Here is a 27330-nt window from a genome sequence, read left to right on the forward strand (position 1 = left end):
CACTGTTAAGGTGCTTCTAGGAAAGAGAAACTAGGCAGGAAATTGGCATCATTATGCATTTCTAAGGTGCTTATATTTAATCATTAAAAACAGCTAATATTTGAATAATAAACTGGGGAGAACAGTCAGTCAAAAATAATTTTTTTGTAGGTGCGAGTTTGTGAAAACATCATTTGATGAATTACCTTGAAACTGAAAAAAGGACATATCTGCTCCCCTTCCAAAAAAAAAACAAATAAACAAAACAAAACAAAACCAAAAAAAACCCATCAAACACCACATGAAAAACCCTCACACAAAAATCACCTCATCATCAATAAAATTGGAAGAAGGAAAATACCAATAAATGAAGATTAAAGAAATCCTTCTCTAATAGATCCACGTGCTTCCTTTCATAATTCAGGACATTCAGAGAAATCTAGAGGCAATGATCTCGCGAGAAGAACTTACAGAAGGAAAAAAGCAACTATAGTAGTTCATATGCCCAGCTTCCCTGAAAACTCCTACAAGATCCTCCACCAAATATCAAGTGGCAGAGGATGTTACTCGCAGGAATTGTGACTTCAGGTCAATCTCAGTTAATGACTGAATGTTAATTAATCCACACTGCACTGCAGTTGCTTCCATATATTACTACATTCTTATAATGAGGCAGTATTACCATACTGAGAAATTACCAGTAGGTTAAATCTTAGAAACACGAAATGGTTTGGGTCATAGTTTCACCCTTATTAGTTCCAACCCCTGTGCCATGAGTAGGGACACCTCCTATTAGACCAGGCTGCTCAGAGCCCCATCCAACCTGGCCTTGGGCACTTCCAGGGATGGAACATCCCCACCATACTCTGAATAAAGAATTTCTTCCTTACATCTAACCTAAATCTCTCCTATTTCAGTTTTAAACTGTTCTCTCTCGTCCTTCACTACCTGCCCATATAAAAAGTCGTATTCCTGGAAGATATGCTCCTTTCTCATGTCTTTAATTGTGGAGGCTGAAGACTGTCATTTCCTAACCTGACTGCAAACCACATCTCTTTAAGAGACTATGTACAGGTAGGCTTGCAAGCATTTTTTTCAAACACTCTCTTGAGTGCAGCATCATTATTTCATTATTAACTTTAGTCTGTAATTTATTTTTTTTAAAGGTGTTATATGTCAAAGTGTTTTAATGACACTAAAACAACTTAGGGGACTATTCTGGTTTAGCCTGCTTGTACAGGTGCACATCAACTTGATGCAGCACATGATCTGAGATCCACAGTTTTTTTAAAAGAAAAAAGGAAGTCATCTGAACAAGAAGTTACAGTAATTTCACCACTATAAGGCACACCCTTTTGACTAAAATTTTGGCCCGAACCTGGAAGTGCACCTTATAGCCCGGTGCACCTTATATATGGACAAAGTTCGGAAATTTGCCAACCTGGAAGTGTGAGCCGCGAGCCGCAGGGGGAGCCAGCAGGGCCACGGCTGCCAGGTGGAGGCGGGGCCTCAGCCAGCAACTGCACGGGGGGATCTGGGGGCAGATCCTCGCTGCAAAAAAAAAAGTGCGCCTTATAGGCCGATGCACCTTATATATCGGCAAAAGTTCGGAAATTTGCCGACACCCAGAAGTGCGCCTTATAATCCGGTGCGCCTTATGGTCGTGAAATTACTGTAAATCAAAAAAGATAAATTATGTGTTTCCTTTCTTTTTTTTCTTCTTTTTTGCTAACAAGACTTTGTTTCTCCTTGAGGTCTTTGTTACAGGAACCTTAAAAGGATCTAATAATGATAATATAAAGCCCTAATATAAAAAATCCAGTTGATAGTATAACGCACAGTTGTACCTCATACTTTATCTGAGCACTTTCAGATTTCAGAGTGTATTCTTGGTTTATGGTCGCTGGATCTAAACTGTAAAAGGATATATGCATTAAAGAAAAAGAAGCAATTGCAAAGATTTCTATATGTTATTTTCCACTATTTTGTTTATTCATAAACTAATTTGAGGTTTTATATTTCACATTCAGATTTTATAAGTTTTGGTTTATACATCAAAATCTCAAAAAAATCTCATTAAGATCAGCATCTCAAATGCTTCTTCATCAGGGTTAGACTTTATTTTTGATTCTAGGATTGGGATATGGTTAAAATCAGTCTCATTTTTACTTCATTGCTCCATAAGGAAGAAATTATATGTCTATTTAAAAAGTGTTTTTATTTTCAGAGACTGAAATGAAAATTAATGCTATCAAACCAAATTATTATCTGTTTTCTGTAGCATTACCACTGCTGGAGATGAAATTTAAACAGTTATATTTAAATAATATTTTTTCATTAATATTTTTTTCTGTAAATTAAATTATGGAAAGTTTTATATCTGAATAGAAGAAAATGATAGTGCAAAACAAAATATTATTTCCATTTTGACCAGTGTGACATACTTTTGCTACATAGGCACTTTCTCAGCTGCTAATCTCCAGAGGTTTCAGCAGTTAAGCTGATGGATGATGGGAAGAGGATTTCTTGACAGCCTGGTAATCTGTCCAGAGGAGAAAGGATACTGTTGGTCAAGGTTCAGGTACTGGAAGGGCTTCTGACTAGCCAACCATCTGTACATGTCTGGAAGGCCAAGGGCTGTTTTTCCCCACTACTCAGCTCATGGGAATGAAAACAGCACTGCTGAGAATCATGCAGGCAGTGTGACAAAATACTTTATTTGCTACTGATGCAGATAATTTTTGGCTTTGTGAACACTTACTTTGTTTCTATTGTGCTCCACAGACAGAGATTTGTGTAAACACTGCCAGTACTTTTGAAATTATTAGCACAGCTCCCAGTTTCACCATCCATTCCTCTATTCTTCATCACTGCAGCACCACTGCGGGCTGCACCAGAGTTGTGGTAGCATGATGGGTAATTAATTCCACAGACAAGACTCCCATACTCCTGCACACCCTCCTGGTCATGCCACTACACTGATGGAAGTTACACTGACATTCTCCTTTTTACTGGAGGTCGTGTATGAACTCCTGCCATGGGCAGCAAAAGCATTCCTCTGCCCACCTACCTACAGTAATTTCACGACCATAAGGCACACCGGACTATAAGGCACACGCCCGGGAGTCAGCAAAATTCACAACTTTGTAGATCAGATAAGGCGCACCAGACTAGAAGGCGCACTTTTTTTTGCAGTGAGGCTCCGCCCCCAGCTCCCCCCGCGCGGTTGCTGGCCGAGGCCCCGCCTCAACCTGGCAGCCATTGGCCCCCGGGACCCGGGAGGGCCGGTGCCGCGGGCACCCTGGCCTGCATTCCCCCGGCAGCCATGGGCCCCCGGGACTGCCTGGACCCCCCATCCCCCCAACTCACAGGCTGGTTTCTTCTGGCAGGAACTGAAGGCACTGGAGTCGCACGTGGACTGTAGGATGCTCCAGCCAGCTCCACATCAGAGCCAGGCACCCTGAGCACATCACAACACCCTGTCACAGGTCAACACAAGATGCCAGCTTTGAGGCCTCTGTCATTTTCCCACAGAAAACCACCATTAGGGAAGGGGGTCCAACATGGGAGCTGGGGTGAGATAAGCAGGCATACACACACACACTCCCCCCAAAGGTGCACACACGTAGTTTGAAGGGAAAAGCAGCCTGGCATCATACAAATGGGTAGTGGTCATAACTCAGAACACTGGCATTGCAAACCACACCATTATAGGGGCTTCAGCTCTGCTCAGTCAGAGGGATGCAAGTGAGGGATTTCCAAAGGAGGAGAGAGCTGTATTGACATGTAGCTTGTACAGTCATGGCATGATGAAATGCACCCTTGTGCAGCAATGGTTTATATGCTGTGCACAACCATGCAGCACCTGGGAGCTGAGGGACTACATTCCCACATAGATGAGAACCTATCAACATTTTTTCAACTTGTTAAAAAATCATGTGTGAAACAGGGAGCTACTGCAGCCTATTTTTAGATTTTTTAATCTGTGTAGACCAGGAAGATACGGAAAGAAAAGATATGGAAAATGTGCTGAAGAGGTGAATAAGTGTCTTTGTCTAAAGCAAGGCATACTACAAAAATGACATTAAAGAAGCGCATAAATTACTGTAATTTACTGGGCCTGCCTACCCATGGGATAAGCAAAATCTAGAATGAAATATGGTCATTTGTCAGGCAGTGCTCAAATGCCACACAGCCTGTTCTATCCTACCCTGGTTAATCTCTCCTGAGAACAGAAACATTTTCCTGAAGAAAGGGACATCTCTGTGAAAAACTAATGCCACTTCTCCCTGATGTGGCATCAAAAGAAGAGTCAATGAACATGAGACAATGCTAGGGAACACACTACAGATGAAGCCTGGAGGCAGGAGAGTAGGAATTATCTTGGAGGGGGAAATGAGCTTTTCTTGTGTTGCATCTCTACCTGATCTTCACTGTGAGGTAAGAGAGACTTCCAAGAGACAGTTCAAAATGTTATTGTAAATGTGAAATATACTCTCTAAAACTTACTGATGGGTGGAAAGAGGCATTCAGTTTTACCAGACTTTCATGCTGACATACCATTCAGTATTTTTCTTTCAATACCTTGATTAAAAAAATGCAGTTCATCTTGTTAATGTCTTCCATACATGTTTTAGCACAAGGAATCCAGACAAACACTCCCACGTACAAACACGAAAATATATATGTATTTTAATTTTCATTTGGTCATATTTTATTTAACAGAATGTCATTCTTCCTCAATAGCCAACGATGATTTAAAGTAGTAGCACTCTCCAAAGCAGCCCATTGATCACAGAGAACCGATGATATTTAAATATACAATATAAAGAGTGATGTTTCACAAAGTTGCTTTATCTTCAGACTTTAGGTTAGAACACAACAGACCAAAATTAACCATTTCACTATATCCATGAATAAAATTCAAACTGACAACAAGTTGTGAAAAGAGATTAGTTATTGAAACTTTACAAAGAAAGAACATGATTAATAAACTTGTCCTGGCTTTACAAATCTCAGACCCCCTGAGTCCTAACAGTACTAAACTGAGAAACAAACAAATTTTATCCTGAGGATACAAGCACTGTTTGTAAATTACTCCTGTAATTTAATTTTGAATTTTGATATGGTGCTATAATATTTTCCATAAGGCTCCAAAGTAGATTGCTGCATGCAAAAAGAACATTATTCATTAGTTACTGCTATGCAAGTGCTACAGATAACAAGAGCCTTAAGGCACAGATTGCCAATCTGCAATTTTAGCTGTCACCATGACTAGCTGTTAATCATTATTCTCACAACAGAGCTGTATTAATAGATTATGTGAGTGGTTTTGTATTTTCATGAGTGCAGAATCAACAGAGTCAACATGATTTGTGCACTGCCTTCACTGGGACATGAGTACTTCCATAACGTGTTGTTGATTAAATGTTGGGGCAGTAGTTCCTACGTGAAAAGTAACAACTAACAGTCAAGGAAAGTAACATCTTAAATCACAAGAGCTGTTTCATCTACACTCCTAGCCAGATTCTTTGTTTTGTATTCTCCTATGATGTGGTTGGTCTTGGTCTCATTTTCCATCTCACCCAGTTAACCAGAGATTTATACAAGGGGAATATTTAAAATACTTATCCTCAAGATCTATTGATCAGATTATCAGTCTGTTGGGGTTTTTTTACAATAATAAAGTACACACAGAAGATAGGATGCTGTTGAACACAAGGAGAAGGGATGAAAAGCTGAGAATGTTTTGCAGAACACATTTCACACAGTAGTCTATAGGGTGAAAGAGCTATAGAAGCAAATTATTTAAGAGCCATTATTCTCAAGCTGAACACTAGCAAACAGAAAAACTATTTTTTTAATAGTGTCAGGTAATCTAAATATGCCCCTCCAAATATATTAACATCTGTAGCATGACATTTTCTACTGTTTAATTCTTTCTACCATTGCTGCATCAAAGACGCATGTGAGCCTCAGGGACAACCATACTTACAGGAAAGTGACTATACACTAAGTCCCATCAAGGATACAATGCAACCAAACCCTGGAAATCTTTAAGTTATCATAATCTTAGGCATTACTTGTAACAATCACCAATTTAATATTCTTAGGCATTAAGTGTAATGCTTAAAGTTGTCAGTTTCCTTTAAATCATCTCTGCTCTGAGTGACTAATGGCTACAATTAACATCACCAGCAGCACTGTTTAAAGACACGGGACACAGATCACCAGCTACAGCTTGAAGGCTGCATAATTAGAACAAGACATCAAGGTTCTGTAGAGGCAGGCTGTAACTCAAGCAAGTGTTGAATTCTCCCACAAAATTTTCTCTGCAGCAGGGTTTTGCAGAATACTTCTCTCCCTTCTTTTCCTATGGATAGGTTGGGGGGCTCTGCCCTTTCAGCTTCTGCATGCTACATGATACTCACATCCTGGGAGCTACCGTGGAAACAGCAGCAGCAGAGGCACTTCAGGTTTAGCATATGCATCAGGTTTAAATATATTGAAACTGAGTTTGTGTGGGAAAGTGAGAAACATGTTATCTCTCCTTCCTGATGACAGATGTGTCATGGGGTTTGTAAGTCCTCTCCTATATTACTGAGCAAGTGTAAGCCTCCCTCACTATTAAAATGGCCAACCAGTTCACTCCAAATCCCTAATGTTGTATTCTCTTCTGCCACCTGTTCTTACAGACATAGGACTCCTTTCATTCTCTATTTCCATGACTTCTTCAGCCAGGCAGGACACAGCGCTTCTCATATTCTTGGGACCCATCTGCGGGTGAGGCTTTGCTGTCTCCATTTAAATCATGTTCACAAGCTCAGCTACAGCACCTACTGTTTTACATGGTAGCTCATTTACTAAAGATTTGGGAAATTCCATCATGGCCATAGATGCTAGATCATGTGAAAAACTGACGCTCTGCTCATAATGTAGAGTGGGGGACTCATAATAGGCTACTGATTAATTTCCTGGAAGTGTTAATGCAAATATCACATTATTTTTGCCATTCATACAGCTTTCTACTGCAAGCCTGCTTCTGTTTTGATTTTTTAATTATTGTGTTTTATCATCTTCTATAATCTCTTCCCTTGATTTTTTCTACTCTTAAATTTTTATTAACCAAGGGACCCGATTTGAGATGCCTGCCTTTGGCACTGCTGTTTGTTGCTGACGATGCGACAGCCTCTTTAAGGAATCACAGCAGCATTTCCATATCAAATAAAAATCCTAATTAACTCCCGCCATTTGTCTGCTGAAAATTGACAGATGTGTCAATTCCCTGGAAGTGAATTCTCTGCAAAAGGAAGCTTTGTCATACCTTTATTAGAGAAGACTTTCTGTAAGCCACTGACTCAAAGAGAACAGATCGGGCCGACCACTCTGTGCAGACCAAATACTTTGGCCGCATTTTAACAAAATGTGTACTGTAAGGAATAAACCACCTTCCTTTGGAAGTCTCTCTATTTCACATGCTTGTAGTGCCCCACATGCCCTGGATTCCACAGTAACAGCTGATCAATTCAGATTTTGAACTCACTGCAGAAACCTCTTTTTTCTCTATTTTTTAATTCACATCACGCAAGTGTTAACACTTTTATCAATCAAAGCAGTTAACACATTGGAGGAGGAGTGACAAAACTTCTGACCCATGTTTCAACTTCACCACTGTGCAGCCCTGCACAAGTTGTTATTCTTTAATAACAAAACCACTTGTCAAATCATGCAATTCAACAAGGGTCAATGCCATTTTGTGCCCACAGACCCTTATGAAGGAAACTAATTAAGATCCCAAAAGCTGATAGGAAAAAAAATTCCTGCACAACTGAAATCTGAAATCCAGACTGAAGGGAATGTCAAAGTCAATTTGCTAAATACAGACTTTTGACACGGGATCATTCAAAGCTACAAGGCAATACAGGATGTGGGATTCTATCTACCTGGCTTGCACGTTCATTCGGGGTCACCTGAGCATGCCTCTAAACAAAACATTGATGTTCCTTGTATAGTAAAGGGAGAGAAGTATCTTGTTTCGTCCCCGGTAGAATTCTTTATGAGGCAAATTTCCTTTTGGTGGGGTCTTTAGATTAAACTACCGTTTTTCCCCAACAATCAGAGAGGGAAGAAAGGCATTTCATTTGGGGGACATACACCTAATTTTTGCCATTTCCTCAGCAGAAATGGTTCAATGTGCATTCAGATTTAACTCCACAGGAAAGCAGACCATCCCTGGCTCAAAGGTCTCATGGCAAAGTGTTCTTATGATTGAATTGACAAAAAGACCTTCTTACACAAAACAGGGACACATTATTTTCTCTCCTTCATTTAAAATCAGACTGAGCGATCAAAGTGTCATCTTTCCCATATAGAAAAATTTCTTCCATTGAAATACGTCTCTAACTCACTGTGTTCCTGTTTTACTACCTGAGAAATGCGATAACTATTATTTTCTCAATTTCATAGAATATTTTGAAGTTTTTGGACAAAAGAACTATTCTCAGCACCAGAAGTACACACATACAGGCTAATTGCAAAATACCTTTCTTTAGAGGGACCTGATCCAGCTAGCCATGTGATTGTTTTTTTTCAGTACAATCCTTCGAGACCTTTGCTCTTGTCTTTCATGTTGATATTTATCTACCAAATTTGTCTTGGAACCCAACAATGCCAATAGCACAGCAGGATATTCCCAAGACACAATTAAACATTATAAAATCCAAACACAGCACCTCCCTAAAATCCCATTTTAATATTCTAAATAAAATCCTAAAGCCTCATTGATTTTGGTTTTTCTCTCTTGCATGCTCTTTCAAATGTGACTTTATAAAAAAACTTGACAAACACATACATTGATAATCATAACAGAAACAATATAATAACAGGGATATGACCAAAGCTTATTGCAAAGTGTTTTCCAAGTAATGCTAAATGATAGTCCTTATGATGCTTGACAAACTTTAATTTCCCATACAGAACAGGAAAGTAATAAAAGGCATGAATAAAATACTGTCAGGTTACAATTTTGTCAGGTAATGTGCTTAGGCTTGGCTGTGACTGTGATTAAATAATACAAAGAGCATTCCATGCAAGGTACTGAGCTAAAACATTTGAGAGCGACATTAAAGTGAATCTGCTCCTCCACATATCAGTGACCTTTGGAGGTCCCTTTTCTCCTCTTTTCCTTAATTCTGTGTTCAGTTTGTGACTAGGCATAGCATGTTTGTAGAGTGCAAAACATCTTTTTAAATATGCTATACAGTAAATTTACATTTCTCTAAAGACATCTCAAGCTATTTTACAACTAATAACTATTCGGAGGGAGTCTGTGTATTTGTTGGAGCTTAGTGGGTGTGATTACCTGTCTCTATAAAGCCAAGAGTCTACTGACATCTCTGATTACAAGGAGGTTTTGGTCATGGAAGTTTCCTTAACTTTTCCATATATTTTTAAACATCTTGGAAAAGTAAGAGGATAATTTTAGATCTTATCAAAGGCCCAAAACTATCAATTTTTACTCTTTTTTTTTAACCCTCCTTTTATTTTCATAGTTGGACAGGTATATCCAGTTTCTCCACTAAGTTCCTCATATTGCAGGATATTTTTATATGCATACTTGCATGCATAATCACAACAAAGTTTTGTTCTACCCAATACACAAGAAAGGTAAGAAATTAAGAGGAGTTCCTCCCAAGCATATGCATTCTGGTTTCAGCACTTCAATTCTGCTATAAAAATTAGACTGCAATTCCTATGGTAATAAAGATTGGAAAAAGTTTTCAGTCCAAATTCATCTAATAAAAATTGAGCTACCTATAAAGATTTTCTACAAGAAAGGCGGAACCCTTTATGTACCCTGATATGTAAAAGAGAAATGCCTTCAAAGAATACTGAGAGTAGGTAAAGTATATTTATTTCTCCTACCCATTTCCATATTCTTTTTCAATGTCACAACTGCAATTACCACTGTCAGAGTTTGCTTCAGTGAAATAAAAGCTGCAGCCAAGAAGACCTGTAGCCCAACTCTTCAACAAAGAGAATCTTATTGAAAAAGCAATTTTGTTCTTGCTAAAAGATGAGGTCCCAGTTACACAAAATTATAATATATCCAACTTTCACTTTCTGGAAAGAATGTATTAATACTCATTACCTTAAAATTGAAATCAGACATCAGAAAATATTACATAAAATTACAGTTAAGTGCACAAATAACAGATTTTCAAACAAAAATTTATAATCTTCGAAACAAAGTTTAAGTTTCATACTGTGGAATAGACTTGCATCTTTTGATTAGACAGGTAGTGTAGTCTGAAATCAGCATTCTGCTGTCTTACACAACTCTGGTCCATGTATCTAAAAGGATCTATGAAGATTTTGATCACCAGCTTGTATACATGTGGAGTACTGACTAAATCCTGAAGCCCTTATAAGGAGAAAATTTCTACAGATGTTTTAGGTTTATCTGATACGAATTTTTAAATCATACCTATGGCAACATACTAGTCTACTAACCAGAAGTGTGAAAATATATAACATACATTCAAATATGGCACTTATGCAAGTACTGGAGACACATCTCACTTATACATCATGATTTTACAAGGAATGTGAAAACCAGAACTGAATAAAATAGTACATAAGAAGTGATCATTTTTTCAAGTCTCTCAAACCACAGAAGTAGTATTAGGACAGTTTCTACTACTGACAAGTTGTGGGACAGACTGATAAGTTCAGGATCCATATCTTTCCTCTCTGCGTTTCCTAATCCCTAGCATGAGAGTAGAATTAGGAAAGCAGAAAGGCAATGAGTTGTTCAGACAAGTTCCGGCAAGGTGAGGGTGTATTAGGGCATACACTGTTTATCAGTGCTGCTAATGACCTGTGAAGGAGGAAGGCTTTATCTGTGTGTTGCCTCGGCTAATCAAGGGTGATGCTGGAAGAATCAGGGTCGTCTCAGCCCTGAGAAATGCTGAAGCTGCCAACACAGGAGTTACAGCTAAACTCGAGACGACAGACCTTCAAGTTTTCACTCTCTGCTCTTAACTCATCTCAGCCTACCAAATCTTACCACTGTAATCATCCTGGGTGAGAAGAGGTGACCTACAGCCAGTAACTTTGAAACATCACTGGAGTGATGGAAGAAGTGTTTAAAACTCTAGCACTTGGGAGGCAGGGTTGCTGTGAGCTATCATCTCCACTGTGAATTAGTTTTCTGAACTAATCCCTGCACTGCCTGAACATGTTCTTACAATACCTCTAATTATTCAGATTTCTTGATGGTCACCCTGTGTGGCTTCCCACTCTGTTGATTTAAGTCCTAATAAGAAATTACATTCTTGCCTCAGCATACCACAGGCTACACGCACATCAGCCAGCACACAGAGATAACAGAGACCCTATGTTTCAGCTGATTTACCCAATCCCTAGTGAAACCTGTTGCCCTTTTGAGGTAAAATGTATTTCTCTATTATGGCACATGTTCAGTATATACATTTACACTACAACCAAAACAACAGTGTCCTAAACTATAGGCTGAGACTACAACTTATTCATATTAATCCTTGCGTGGAGTGGGATGCTGTTATCTATGGAAAGTTTTACTATATTAATAACGACAGTGTCTCAATATACAATCTATAATATATCTAAGTACATTGAATAAGTATGATTTCTTGTATAAACCTTCAATGAAATATACTTATCTAACAATGTCACCTTGTATGCTTGTCAGAGATTGGTAAAAATATATATATATGTATCCGGTCTCCCAGTGCACAGGATTCAGTGATTAACCTCTGCTGCCAGGCTTTACTTTCAGATACCAGCTCTTATGCTGTATTTAGAGAACTAATGTCTCACTCCAAGGGAGAACAGAGTTCTGGAAAAATTCTTGATGTGCACCCAAAATGCAAGAGAAGTAACTCCAATGTGTCCCACATTACAACACCCAGGTTACGGTACCAAGCCAGGTTACTCGTGTAAATGAAAAGTCTGGGAAGAAACCTCAGAGACCCATATAGCTAAATGACAAAGCTATCCAAGAGGTGGTTCCAGTTCACTTGTGATCTTTCTCACAATGCACATGGTTTATGCTAAATCACAATCCTAAACACCAGTGTTATTTGAGAAACCAATTCCTACAGTTAGGAAACATTCCACTAATTACAGCATCTCCCAAGTACTTATATTCCCTCTTTATCTTGGCACACTATGTGAGCATTGCAGAAAAAATCCAGTAGTCAATGTACTAGTTCGCTTCCCATGGGAAGGACAACATTTAATTGGCTTTGATATTTTTCTTTGTTCGGTATGTTTCTCTCTGTGTATGTGTGTGTGTGCATGTGAGAACACACGTTTTCTTCTCTTTTTTTATGGTGCACTTCACTGACATATTAATAGTCACTCATTTCCATAGCACTTGTTTACCATAACTTACAAAGTAAAATTGGAGGATTACATTGTATTTACAAACAAGTTGGCACTTACAGAATAAATTATTGATTCCTTTTCTTTTTTATTTAATTTTCTTTTTTTTTCTCCACTTCTTTTTCACCAAAGGGCATCCAGAATTCAGGCAATATGCTACATTAACATGAGTAAAATAGGATTCCAGCTGTTACACTCTTTCCCAATAACTTGCTTGTTGCTGAGAGGCAGTGCCTTCCACCTCAGTTCATGTCTAATGTTCAAAAACTTTAGTCAAGTGAAAGCAAAGGCTGCATGTTTTCTTCCTCATTCTTATCCATGCGTTTCAGCACCCCAGGATCCACAACTGACTGAGACCTGCAGAGGGACAACATGTTTATTTGACACTTCTTGATCAAGACAAATAAGGGCAAACCTCAGCTTTCTTTTATTTATTTTCATTTCTGTCAGGGCTTAAAAATAAGGGTTCAGCATTACCCAAGCATCTGATCATCACAAATCATCAAGAAATACCCTTATGGAGGGATAGTAGGGCTTTAAAGGGCTCAATGCTGATCTGTAAAGACAGGCGCAAAATACTGGAATAAAGTGCATCCTCTCTTCAGTGAAATCATGAAGCAGGGAGTATCCTCCACAAACAAGAGCAAACTAAGCTGTCCTCTGTAGTGACTGACCAGTCACTCCAGAAGGTTATACAGCACTGGGCTGGCAAAGAAGGTACAATTCCGTCACTCAACTGGCTAACCACACACTGCAATTAGCAGGATGTGTTAGCTGGAAGCACAAGTTGCTCCTTTTCTGAATAGCATCTTAATTCAACAGTGCGAGATCCTAAGCCAAACCTAGGAATAATGCCATAGTTAGCAGGATTTCTGGAGCAGCGGACAAATGTGTCAAACTCACTTTTCAGCTCAACTGAACAGGGCAGGGAAGGATGATCAGGGCAAATTCAGTGATGATTGTAACATTTCTCTAGATTCTCTGATTCAGCCCAGAAGCAGAATATGGTACTGGTGCCCTGCAACAGCCATACGTGATGGACAAAAACGAAAACCGAGTCTCCAACAAAATCAAAATGTTCCATTGAAAACAAAGCCTGGAGTGTCATGATGGGGTCTCACATTAGCTATGGCTCAGCTCATCAAAAAGCAGCCACTTCTGGGGCACAGTAAATGCAACCCTTTTTAAATGTGTCCTTTAGTGGCAAAAATCTCATGCAGGAAATGCCTACTTCTGTACTTCTCTTTCTTTCTGTAAAGAAGATTTGACTAAAGAGCATGTGTACATCTCTCAGTGCAGGCATCTATTTTGGATCAGTGGAAGCACACTGTGCCTGCGGGATTGCTACAGATTTGACCATTTAGATGGCTAGAGTGCAGCAAAAACCTTTACAAATTCTAACCTTTCCTAAGATAAGCATATGGAGTCAATCCCCCCTCCCCTTATAAACTGGCATCATCCAGTGAAACCAAGTAATGAGGCTCAACAGGTCTTTCTCAAAAAAATCTAAAGAAAACTTACAAAAACACAAGAAAAAACATTTGACTTAAAGCCTAGGTGAAAACTTTAAACAAAAGGACATTTTCTAATAATATTTATCCCATTCTCATACTAATTCTAAAAATCAAGAAAATTAGCTTTAAAAATATTATCATCTCTCTTGTGATAAGCATAACTTAAACTTTTTTAATTAAGAGTGTACAATAATACTCATCCTGAACAGTAGTCAGTTCCTCAGGCAGAAAACTTAAAACCACTGAATTAAAAAGGCTTTTTTAAAATCTTCACAGGGTACCGTGCCAGTGCAAAGCTGATTGAAAATTTGCTGGTGGGAAGCTGCACTCATGGAAAATCCAGTTCATCATGATAAAAATTGCTGTGGAAGCAAATGAACTTCAAAGGCTTGCCAACTGGATGTAAGTGCTAAAACTGAGCCTTTTCCTTGGCTGCCAGTGACTGAGCAGACAGGATTTCCAGTTCTCATCTGTAGAAAGCTGAAAGGGAACTGGAATGGCTGCAAACCTGGCCCCCAATTCCCAGTGAGAAAGTTTCAGCCATAAATTCCCAGGGCCTCCAAAACCCCCAATGCCAAGGCAGGTGCAAAAATTGAAGTGCACAAATCCTGATCTGTGGTTTGTAAGCTCAGATGCCCAAGTGCCTTGAAGAAGGAGAAATAGTTTGCACTCAGTTTTAAACCAAAATTTACTGTCATGCTTCATCCCATTCAACAGCAATTCACAAATGAAGGTATGTGAAAAGAAAAAATTTAAGTCCCTTGCTCCTTCTTTTCTACCTACATCTCCCAAATAACAATATGAACATTACTGAATACACTCTGAGAAAACACAGTGGGACAGAGTTATTCTACAGACTTATACTACAAAGTCCCACTGCAGAGGTGAGGAACTAAAGCACAGCTCCTCTGCAAAGTTTATCAACACAGATATCTGCCCTGCTGGGTTAGGAGAGAAGAGGATGCAGGTCTCCAGCTGGGTGCTCAGGATGACAGCCAGGGGTAAGCACAGCCACAGGCTAAACTGCTGAGACAGCTTCAGTGTAGCCAGGTGACGTAAACAAGTTCTCCCCAGAGGTCTGTGCTACAGGTGGTATTAATTCCTCCTTATCTCCATCATCCTGTCCCCCAGTCAACCTTCCTTTCAAGGTGAGGTCATCCAATTCACCAAAAATTCAAGGAGATCTGGAGGAGTGTCAGTGGTTCACACTGGGAGCAAAAAATAAGTAAGAAAGAAATGAATTCTCAGTAGGATTTTGGTTTAAAAAGGACATTTTTTCAGGACAGTAAACTAATTTTAAAATGATGAGCCAAATTAAACAGGGTAATTGTGGAGATCTGCTAGATGCTTGTGAAATTTGTTCTAAGCAAAGCATTTTTAATTGCCTTAGTCGGTTTTTTATATGTTAAAAATCTTCTGCACTAACATATCATGACTGATGGTTTAAGCTGGGAGGAAACAATCCATCAGATGCTGAATCCAAGGTACAGTAATTTCACGAATACAAGCCGCAGCAATTTGACAAAAATTTTGGTGGAAACCCGGAAGTGCGGCTAACAGTCGGGGGCGGCTAATATGTGAATAATTTTCTGACATTTACAACCCCAGACGTGCCAGCCAGGGTGCCGAGCCAAGCACCTGCCAGTAAAAGCCGGCATTCTGCGATTGTTACAGTGTTACTGTGTTGCCCTGGCTCCCTGCAGGCAGCACGGGGGGCGGGGAGAGAGGCGGGAGAGCTCTCTTCTTCCCTCCTCTGCCGCAGCCCAGGGGAGAGACCGGGGGACCCCGCGCCGCCATTGCCGTGGCTCGGGGAGGAGGGGGGGTGCTCTGCCCCCGCCCTCCGCCGCCGTGGCGGGAGCAGGGGGTGCTCCATGCCCGGCCGGCACCGCGCCGCGAGCAGGGCGCTCTCTCCGTGCCCGGCCGGCGCCGTGGTGGGAGTGGGGCTGGGGTGAGCAAACCCAGAGGCGGTGGCCAGCCCCGATGTCAGCGCCGGGCTGGGCCACCTGGCCCCATCAGCAGCCCCTAGCGGGCCGAGCCTGCACAGCCTTGTTGAGCCAGTAAACCCCCCGCCATGCCGCCGTTCTGTTAGCATTTGGCAACTTTGTTGCACGCGGGTCCTCGCTGCGAACCACAGAGCGGTTTATATTCAGGTGCGGCTTATTTATGGACAAAGAATGAAATATTTGCCAATACCCAGAGATGCGTCTTATAGTCAGTGCGGCTTGTATTTGTGAATTTACTGTAAATTTAATTTTGAATAAAATAGACTTTATCTGTTTTAACTTAGGTCTTCTATTTGTGTTTTAACAACAGTCTGTGCACTTAATATACTGGTCTTGGGACTTTCTGCCAGTCTTAGTATTAGCACAGGAGGTCTACTTAGTAATTTTTATGTCCAGCAGCAGGAACAAGGATTCCAGCAGATGCTGGAGGCATGCTAACAGAGAAATAATGCATAGAAGGTGAAGAAATTTTAGTATAATATGATATAGATATAGATTTCAACTTGTTTATTTTCTGCACTAGGTCTCCCACTGTGTTAGCTCACCTAGACTGAAAGAATGTCAATTTGAAGCTTACACTGAAGTGTAATACAGTATGAAAAGAGTTTTCAAGAACAAGTTAAATGAGAATAAAAATTATTTGAGAAAGAATTAAGAATCTGGTCAACTCACTTCTTTTCCACTTAATATGCTTGCCTGTGACAATCTGGAAAACTCTGCTCCAAACAGACTTGCCACAGGCCTTCTCATAATTTTTTGTTGCACCCTTGGATGAAGTTATTTATTCTCACAAAATCATTTTGCAGTAGAAAAACTTCTGCATTTCAGTTCCTTAATTTCATCCTTCTGTCTAAGACAGCTTCTCTATTATCTCATAAGTCTTGTATTATGTGCAAATTATACATAAGTGTAGTGCTCACCTTTCCCCTCCTCTGGCTCTTTTTCTCAGTCCCATTTTCTCCTTGTGTTAGTTACACAATTCTAGCTTCATATATCCGGGCATTGGGGATTTTGGAGGCTCTGGGAATTTATGGCCGGAACTCCCTCACTGGGAATTTGAGACCAGGTTTGCAGCCATTCTAGCACCCCTGTCATAGTTTCAGAACCATTTTCCGTTTCTTATCCTAACTCATTTCTATCCAGTTTCTTGCTATTTCCCACTTTCAAGAGAGTGGAGGATTTTTTCAACACAAAATCCTTAAACTTTACTGCTTTTTTTCCTTTTTTTATTTCCTATAGCAATCTTGTCTCCTCTGTTTCCACAAAAATATCTCCCTTTTAAACCACACTATCCTTCCCAGTCTAATCAATATTTTCCAGCCAAAATCATCCTCCTGGCTGAGAAATATGAAAATATTTTATCCTGTTTGATCTGTTTCCAGAGTTTCTTTCCCTTTTTCATCGCACGCTGTCTCCTGAAACTGGGCTCCTATCCTAACTTAATTCTAATGAATTTATGTATTGGTTTCTGCCTTGTTTGTTCTTTTCTGATCCATTGCTAGGCCTGCCCCTTATGAGCTGCACTCTGACTTTTGCTACCCTTTCTGCTGCCCTTTCTGCTACCTTTTCTATCACAGTTGTAAACTTTACCTTTTTCTCTCCTACTGCCCTGGCAAGCTGGGATCAGATTCATCCCTTCCAAGTTAATGACCTCACTGCTTCCGTAGTTACTGGAGAGGTAACTTAGCTCTTCCTATACTTTATTCTCAATGGTAAAATGCAGCGAGCAATAACACTATACCTTTTCAAAGAGAAGAATATCAGAATTCCAGGACATTTGCCAGACTAGAGTATAACAATTGGCACTGATTTTGGTCCTGGCTCTCATATTTTCTCAGGCATGCAGTCATTGTGACTGATGGTTCAGATGCTGCAGATGTCCTGGTACCTACAGGTTGGTGGATATCAGATAGTGGGCTATGAGATGGAGGAAGATAAGAGCTACCATCACCACTCAGAAAGATAATTGGCCCAAATTTACCCTCTGAATGGAGGCTCACTCCAGCTAGCACTGTTTCTCTAATAAATACTGTAGGCTGAGGTGAGATAGCAGCTTATTCCAAAGACAGTGCTGTGTACACAACCTTTATGGCACCACAGAAATAATCAGCTGCACTGAGTTCACAACTGACATGGGTAATAATCGAGGCCATGATCTCTCATCAACACTGATCTTTTTAAGAAAGGCAAAAAAAACCCTATCGTCTTCCTATATAATAGACTGAACTACCTACAGCTCCATAAAGGAGGAAGAAGACAAATGTTAACCTTATGGCAATATTAGAAAACACTAGTACCTTTAACTCACCTTTTCATGGATTTGGGAGAGAGGTCCTTTTCTATATCCTTTGCAGGAGTGTTGTAGGAGTCCGCATTGCATTCACTGTCATCGTCGTATTCATGGTCCAGCAGTGTTCTTGCCCACGTCCCCATGTCATAGGGGGGCAACATTCCTCCAAACTCTGAAGGCAGGATCTCTGGGTGGATGAGCTGATGCAGGCTGTTGAGGTTGTTACCATGCAGGAATATCTGTATGTATTTATGCAGGTAAAAACACAGGGGCATCATCAGAAAAGCCCAAATGGCATCATCATTATTAAGAGGATATTGTATAATTTAAACATTCTGGTTGTGTTGGGCTAACAGAGGTGCAGAGGAAGGCACACATCACCTCTGCCTTAAGCACGGTCATACTATGTTCATAAATCTCCAAAGTAATTAAAGCATAAGTGACTTAAAATGTTTGGGATTTAGGTGGGGTAAGAACTGGTATTTGGTAGCTAGATGGACAGAATATTAGATAGACAAACTGCCTTGTTAATCTCTTGTCAATTGCTCTCCCTAATTCTATTAGGTGAATAAATTAAGATGAAAATAAATAAATAAAAATAATATTCACTGTATCCAACAAGGAATATATATTGACTTTCAGCATGCAACCATGAGTTCCACAAATAAGATAAACTGTGCAATACAGTGCTGGAAATATTTTCTTCCTTAATCTAGTCATACCAGTAACTGCCATTTATACTTGACAATACATGAAGTGAGTAATAATAGTAAATAATCCCTGTGACAACACTGAGGGAATAGCTGATGGACTGTTTGATATTTTCCATCAATGATTTGGTAGACTGATGTTAATATATACTTTACATTAATATATCTGTGTATAACATGAGATGAATACTTGTATTTACATTCATGTTTAACTTTAGTATTTCTCCTCAGAGATCTTTCACATTCCAATTCACCTTGCAATGACTCCTCTGCTAAGGCAGCTATAGCCTTAGCATGATTTATTAGAGTTAAATTCAAAAGGCAGAAAGACAAAGACCAAATTTATGCTTGTCTTTTACTGCTTACTTCAGACCATCTCCCAGTCAGCTGTGGAAAGTTAATACAACCATGCAAAAACAGTGATTTTTCTTCCATCTCAGAAAGGAATTTATCCTTTTGTGAAAGAACATTTATTGATGGTGAAAGTTATTTGCGTTATGGTGCCTTTACAGCTAAGTATTTAACTTCTTTAATTGTTTTTATATATAGCCTAGTAGTGCATTTATCTGACTATAACAACTATCAGTTGCAAATCTACATGATAAATTTAAAAAATACATAATAATTCAGGATAAAAACAATGGATAAATAATAAGCCTGATAAAAAAAATCTAAAGAGATTTCTCTTAGGTTTGGTTTTTGGTTTTTTTCCCCAATTATTTGTTCTGCATCTAACCATTTTTTTTAAAGCTGATTTTAAATTTTATGTGCTGGTCCTAACTTTCACATTTTGACACAAAACTTAGAGCTGTAAATCAATATTTAACCACCTGACTACTTTTTATAGGTATTCGGTATTGACATAAAACAGTTGTAAAAAGTCAGCATTTCTGAAAATACATGCCATTGATTCAGGTGTCTAAATAAAAATGTAGATGCTAACTGATAAGCCTCCGTGTTCAACTGCCTTGTCTTTTTTTTTTTTAATGCTGTAACACTCCTATGAGCTGCACTTTACTCTCTAGTTATGCATAGGCAGCAACTTGAGTTGAAAAGGCCTCAGACATATCTGGCACTACAATGCTCTTTGCAGAAGATGCAGTCAACAGAGTGCAACTGAATCCTGCAAAATGGGGCTTCATTTGCATACTTATAACAGATATTACATAAAAGGCTTTGTGATCTATAGTTCACAATCTGTAGATACCAGAGGCCTCTCAAGCATAATCTGTCAGTAAAAAACAGCTCAACACCAATGATCATTGTGGCCTTGCAGAGTGTGTTTGAGGAGAAAAAATACAGAGCTGCTTAGGGAGCCGATTCCATTAAAAAAAAAAAATCATCATGTTCTTTGCAGTGCCATTGTACATGATGTTGATTGTGTTTTCCTGGATGACAAAGTTCCTGTTACAGAAATAATATCATTCTATATGCTCTCACCACCAAGCTCTAATTTAATTGCACTGATGCAAATGGTACAAATTCAGGAACATCTCGGAGGCTGCTCATGCTTATGCACAGCTGCATGCACACAAATTCCCTTTTATTGGCTTTCATTCAAATTAGTATTTGCAAACTAATACTACTAGATGCCAGCTGGGTATTTTAGCTCATGCTAATGTCAAGGAAATCACACTAGGAAAGGACTTTGTAGTCACTAACTCTGTTTATAAAAGGAAGACACAAATAATTTTAACAGAAATGAAACAGAATGGAATTAAATACAATCTTAATAGAAACTGTAATGTTGGCAATATTTTTTATATAACCCCTGGGAGCAAGCATATGCTTGCATTTTAAAATACATTTAAAGTGCACTGCTTGACTGTGTCCTTAAAGGATAATGTTGTATAAGTTTCTAAAACAGTTGAAGGTACTCTTTACAACACAGATATATTTAAAAATTTCCAACAATAGCAAGCTGATCTCTCATGCTAATCTACTTTATTAGAGTATGACGCATCTGCTGATGAGAACTGCCAGGAAATGGACAATTAAAAAGAAGAATACCCTTTTTCGTGTCTTCTCCTTTAGGAAGGGCCGGATAACTGTGTAGAGGGCATGGATATACCACGGCTGATTGACAAAATGTATTCCTCCAAACCGAGCTGGAAAGCTGTCCTGTGTGTAACAAAACAAATATATACAATTTGAGCCAGTTCTTAACATATGTAGCACATGCATCAAAATTTTTTTCCCTGAATGCCTTCATCTTAATAATAAACCTTTAACAAGAAGAAAGATTATTCAAAACTGTGTCCTCTCAGTTGAGTTTCAACCTGCCACACCAAGGAGCAACATACCTTGGACAGATTTAAGTGTGGAGGAAGTGTGCTCTGCTATTCAAATAAAGGCACAACATTTCTAACCTCCAGAAATGCTTTAAACATTTATGATTTGCCCATAATCCATCTGTGCAATGTATTTTTCTCTTTTCCACTTCTATGGATTTTATTCATTTTTAATAGCAGCAATCTTAACTCTTCCAGTGTTGTTGAAGAGTGTCACTAAAAATGTCCCTCATCTCCACCTTAAAAAGTGTAAATCTAAACTACTATTCAAAATGTCTCCAATATTATCCATATTTCATAAAACTGAGACTGCATTAAACATTATGCATAAACTGTTATGCAATATCCATGACAGTAATTCTTGTCACATAGTCAGAGGCCTTCTGGGAACTCAAATGTAAGGATAGCATATCTGTAATGAAGCAATGGCTTTTCTTTTTCACTTGCTGAAAATCACAAGGGGCAGATAATACACTAGGAAAAGATTCCGATATGCATTTTCAATTTCTAAGTCAAGAGAATATGCCAGAGGGTTTGGCAGTTTGAGGAGGGCAGTTACTCTGTCCTGGAATACAACTGCGAAATTCCTTGTGTTGTCCTCATTTTGTCTTTGCCTGGTTGATCATATGCACAAACAATGCAATAAGCCAGCTCCTATGTTTTCTAGAGTTGCACCACTGAGGAAAGAGGAAAGACAAGTAAACCAATGAAGTTGATTGCATGTCCCCTTTTGTTTTCATGGCTTATGTCAGAACTTTCTCAGTGAAGAACCTTCTTTTAGTTATACAGACTTACTAAATATTAATGGCTTTCACTTGAAGCTTAAATCAACAGGTGATACAGCATAGGTAGCCATGGTAGTCACTTAGATCAAAACCAGGTTTCTCACAGCAGCAGCAGCAGCTCCTGTTTGACTGTACAGGAAACAAACAAGGACATCCTTTCCAGCTATACCTCCTCCTTCTCTTCCTCTTTTCCTCCTTCTATGGGCATGTAATAAAGGCAACTTCAGGTCTGTGCCACTGGGATCAAAGGCTCAAAAGGAGGCAATCAGAATGTCTGACATGGTGCTTTGTTGAAATAGACCTATTTTGCCTCCTCTGGAGACAAGAGAAGAGGCCCTATAGAAGCACTCAACAGCTTCGATGCAATCTGCAAAGCGCCACTTGAAGCATAGGGTCATACAGCACACACCAAGAAAATGGCCAAGAAAAGAATTATAAACTATTCCAGCCAATCAAGAACTGTCACAAAAGGAAGGCAGAAACTGCAGGAAGGAAATCTTTCATTACATGTTTCCATATAGGAATATACTTTGAAAAAGTTCAACCGCCTGCATACCCACAGAATCTCTTTAGTTCTGTTACTGTGTTTAGACCTGTGAGAATAATGAAGTACGAATCACAGACTCCTCTCCAAGGATCCACTCACAGGCACACCTAACCCAGGGGCTCTTTACAGCAAGGTACCTCCAAATTGCAACAATTTGCAGGATTTTCCATCAAGGAGGCAGTACCTTAACAACAATTTACTCTGTGGATGACAACCACCATGCCACTCACATCTGGCTGGCCAGAGCACAACAGTCAATGCAATCAATGGTCTGTTTTGCAGCTTTTCTCCAGAAACTTTTGATTAACAGCAGCTTTGAAAGAAAACAATACTATTGAAAGACTGCTGCAGAAGCCTCATTCTGCTAAATGCCCAATTCCTGCCACCCTAACTAAATGTCAAACAGGATGGTTGATAATTTGTAACATAATTCAGCCAGTTCACTATTGTAAATCCACAAACACCTTTGAGGACACAGCTATGATGTGTCTTGTGACTTGCATCATAGTAACCCAACAAATCCATTAGGAAGGATAAATCACTGGATGACACCTTAACCTTTAGTTAGATGAGATACCATTCATCTACAGAAGGTTGTGTTTGTTTGCATCATCATGGCTGGTTCTCCAGCAAAGAAATCCAGTGCTCCGTGCTGTGTACAAAGCACAAAAGGCCACACACTTAGAGCTGCAGAAATCTCAGCAGAGCTGAGAGTCACACAGAAACTGAGGACAATTTGTGAATAAGATCTCAATAGGCAAACTGACGTGTACAAACACAGATTCAGAGCAGAGTGCCAACAGCATTTGTATTCTAATGTGGTCTCAGAATGCTCTGTATGTTTTTAAAGATATAAAATTTCTAGCACAAAAAAGGATTATCCTTGAAAAGTACCACTTTGACACATCTACTATCTGCTCCTGCATCTTGGAAACCATTTACATGGAGGATCACAAATTATGTTGAATGATCCTCAAATAGAAGATGCAATTTGATCTTAAAAGCCAGTTTCAGTGTTTCTCAGAAATTCTGAAGGTATTTTCTGGAACTAAAGGTGATGGGTATTTGTCAGTCTCTGTGACTGAACCAAAGTGCCCAGATTCAGAAGCACTTCCTAAGGTGTAGTTAGGATCATAAAAAAATTGTGCCAAAAAAGAGAAAGGGTGGTTTGGTCAGAATGATCCTGGATTGTATACAATGCTCAGACTAGTATTCAAAAGCTGTTGAAAGTAGATCCAAAAGCAAACCTCAAAAGCACCTGCTAAAAAAATAAAAAAGCAGAATTAAGCAACTACATCTGCTAGAGAAACAGGTGTCAGGAGGTTGTCTTGCTCTTCTCAGATGTACCTGATTTCCACATGGGGATTTGCCAGACAGATGGTCATCCTACACAAACAGCAGGCAGGAATTTCTTTCAAATCACTGATTCTTCTGGGGTTTTATGCAGATTAGGTTACAAGCACAGTGGCAGTCACAACTGCGTCTGCAGACATACTGTACTTCAACAGATGAGCCTGTAACCCATGAATCACATGAATTCTAAGTAAAAGGAATCTCTTGGCAGAAAACAGTAAGACATGGAGATCAGCTGTAAAGTGAGCTGTGCTTCTGACTGGAAAAGTAATAAATCTGATGGGGTATTACCAAACTGCAAAAAAAACCTAATTATGTAAACACACTGGGTGGATTTTTCTTCACATTCACTGTAACCTCTGTTTCAGCAGCAGAACATAGCTTTTGCTTGTCTCTGATGAGCACAGTTTGTGACACAGCCATGCCATAGACGCAGACAAGCAGGCAGTTACCATCAGAGACCACAGGCCCCCTGATAAAAGGCTTGCAAATAACAATTAACAATATAGGCTGCCAAGGAAGAGGCATGCCCCTACACTGCTGTCTACAGCACTGGGGGACTACCAGTGCACCTGCAGCTTCACAGAACAATCCCTCACTGGACATACATCTCCTGTGAAATGGTTCTGTGGACTCACAGCACAGCAATTGTCTGCCAAACATAATTTATACAAACTATCTTTACAAGCTCTCTCTCCAAGAACACAGCTGCTGTTGCCTGCTACCACCCTTGGCATATACTAAGAACCTAGGTTTCCATTGCCAGGCACCACATTCCACCCTGTGCTGGGCTCAGTCATCACCTGAGCCAGCTCTTAGGGTCTCACAGAGGGTCCCCTCCTCCCCTTTGGCCTGCAGGAACTCTTACAGCACAGGTAGTAACAGCAAAACCAGTATACAAAATTTTCAACAGTGCTTATGAAAGTGCCAAATTCCGACAGAAAACCAATGTGAGTCTTCTTAATGGTGTCAGGACTGTTATCATATCATGAAAATGACCCATCTTTTTATCTTTACCAAATGCAAAAAATCGAAGAACTTCTTAAAGACCACAGCATTCTTCGTTCCTTGAGCATGATGTCTACATTTAAATCTCTGAAGCCTACTTTTAATGAAGCAGCCCTGAACTCAGGACTTCAAGTAAATTTGTACAGCTTTTAAAAGTGTAGTCTCAGAAACTGCTGAGACCACTGTGTGCCCAAAGGTGCTTTGGCAGCCCATTGTCATCAGAGCTCTGAAAGAATGCTGCACATCTACAGCAAACAGACTGTCTGGACACACCTTGCCACATATTAACACAGAGAGTGCTTGGGCATGTGTGCTCTGGGGTTATTTTTGAGAGTTTGCTGTCTTTATGTGCAGTGAAACTGCTTTTGTGGACACTCTAGAGACATCCTTCAAAGGACAGTCTAGACAAACATAATGAATACACTCACACCCTTTCCTTAAGGCTGAGTGCCCCGATGAATCCAGCTGTAGCATCTGCAGACAACAAGAGGTTACAAAGTCAAAACTGCAACAGCTGTATCTTCATAACAAAAATTGCAAGGTCAAAGAAAGTATACAAAACTAGTAATATCTTAACTGTGACTTAAGCCTTATTGCTGAAGATAATACATTAGTCCTCCTTTAGCTTTTCTGAAAAGTCAAGCAGTTCAGGGAGAAAAAAAAATATTATGAAGGACCAAAATAGTAACTTTATAATGGAATGATCCACTAGAAACTGAAACATTCTGTCTGCTACAAAATGCATCACAACTAATTTTAATTTTTAGCATGTTAAAGAGAAGAGTATGGAAACTCATGGAAAGAAAAGGCTCTGGCTAGAAGAAATAGTTCACATCCTTAGTACCCAAGAGCTGAGCTACCAGACGAACCAGGAGTCACTGCCATCTACATCAGGAGAGAACACCTGCCTTGCTGCCAAACTGCAACTTTCACCAAAGGTAGGAAAGAACAAGGCATTCCTAATACCAAACTTCCTGCCAGCATCCATCCATGACATGAGTACTTGCAATGCTTCAAAATAAACAAACTTTTATGTCAACACTGATCACCTATGCTCAAGACATGACTGGAACCTGTGGTGAGGATTGGATAATTAGGAGACTGGAAAGCAAATCTTTGGCATCTAAAAGAATTTGGGTTGGATTTTTTTTAAGGAAAAAAATGCTAAACACACTAGGGGGAATAAATTACAGGTGAGGAAAGAACCTTTCAAAACAAAGGACAATGCTGACATGGAAACAAGGGAGAAAAAGCTGACCTGGAACATAACTAGACTGGAAGCTGGAAGACAGCTTTGAACCACCAAACATGCAACAAGGCTGGTAGGGATCGGCACCTGCCAGCACCCTAACTCATTTTGAGAAAATCAGTAAATTCTGAAGAAGTTATGCTTCAGGTTGTCTAACAACAGAAGACCTTTTCTCTGCACCTCTCTGTTAAGGCTTCTTAAGGTTCAAAAAAAGAAAAGTCTCAGGTGGTGAAATTTTGCTTGACCCCTGGAACAGCTGCACTAGTGGTTTCCCTCTGTAAGACTAAACTCTTGTTCTCTCCTAGTCTGAGCTTTTCATTTTTATTTTACCATGTTGAGCAATTTCTAAGACAAACAAAAAGTGCCCAAATAAATTTCTGTTACTGTGTTCAACCAAAAGCACAGTACCTAAAGGCAAATTAACATCATTCAGTGACATTCCTACAAAATAAGATTTAATTATCTAGAACTGGATGTTGTCATTTTGCAAAGAAGCTCCCAGTGAAGCAATTTGACTTTTGGCAGTCCTTTTCACTTCTATTAGTCATTATATCTTACAGCTCATATAGAAATATGTTAGGTTGAATGAAATGAGAAGAGAGATGGTATCCATCCAGTGTGAATATTGCTTTTTTTATTGAAGTATCTGTTTTAATTTCAAATAGTGTCCCACCTTTCATTTCAATATGCTACTGATAAAAATTATATATTGTTTAAATTAATTAGGTGGGATTTAAAAGTCATTTGACTGTATGTGTCTGCATGTTTATATATAAATATAATACAATTTAAAACCTACATAGATTTTGTGCTTTCACTCTTGGGATAAAGGGATTACATTGCTCTAAATTTTTAATTAGGTGGGATTGATAAAGAAAGTATTTTGTGTAAAACTTTCATTTTAATTTTAAATTACTTTATTTCTTTGCAAATTAACTTCAATAGGGTTTAATCTTTTTTTTTAGTTAGAAATTTTGAAATTATTTTAGAAATTTTTCTTCATTTTAAGGGGGACTTGGGGTTTTAAACATTGGTTCTTGGCCTATTTGTTTAGTTTAAACCTTGAAAATGAAGGCCTTAATTTTAAAGAATAAATGAAAAATGCTGTTTTTCAAGGACAATACTGTTTTCCACTATCAGCTCTGCCTCTTTTTTAACACTTCATTTGGAATGTG

The 27330-nt window shown here is 39.2% G+C and overlaps 1 protein-coding gene across 1 annotated transcript in view; it reads right to left on the bottom strand.

Annotated features, from left to right (window-relative positions):
* Nucleotides 1–4645: 4645 nt before the first annotated feature.
* CLVS2 (clavesin 2) overlaps nucleotides 4646–27330 on the bottom strand; it is a 58718-nt gene continuing 36033 nt past the window's right edge. The window contains exons 3-5 of the mRNA XM_033054705.2: nucleotides 20933–21043; nucleotides 18231–18451; nucleotides 4646–12762 (exon numbers count right to left, since the gene is read on the bottom strand). Of these exons, the coding sequence (XP_032910596.1) occupies nucleotides 12675–12762; nucleotides 18231–18451; nucleotides 20933–21043 (420 nt within the window). The 3' untranslated portion in view covers nucleotides 4646–12674. The remainder of the gene's footprint in view (nucleotides 12763–18230; nucleotides 18452–20932; nucleotides 21044–27330) is intronic.

Source organism: Catharus ustulatus, chromosome 3 (assembly GCF_009819885.2).
Source record: "Catharus ustulatus isolate bCatUst1 chromosome 3, bCatUst1.pri.v2, whole genome shotgun sequence".
Taxonomy (NCBI): Eukaryota; Metazoa; Chordata; class Aves; order Passeriformes; family Turdidae; genus Catharus; species Catharus ustulatus.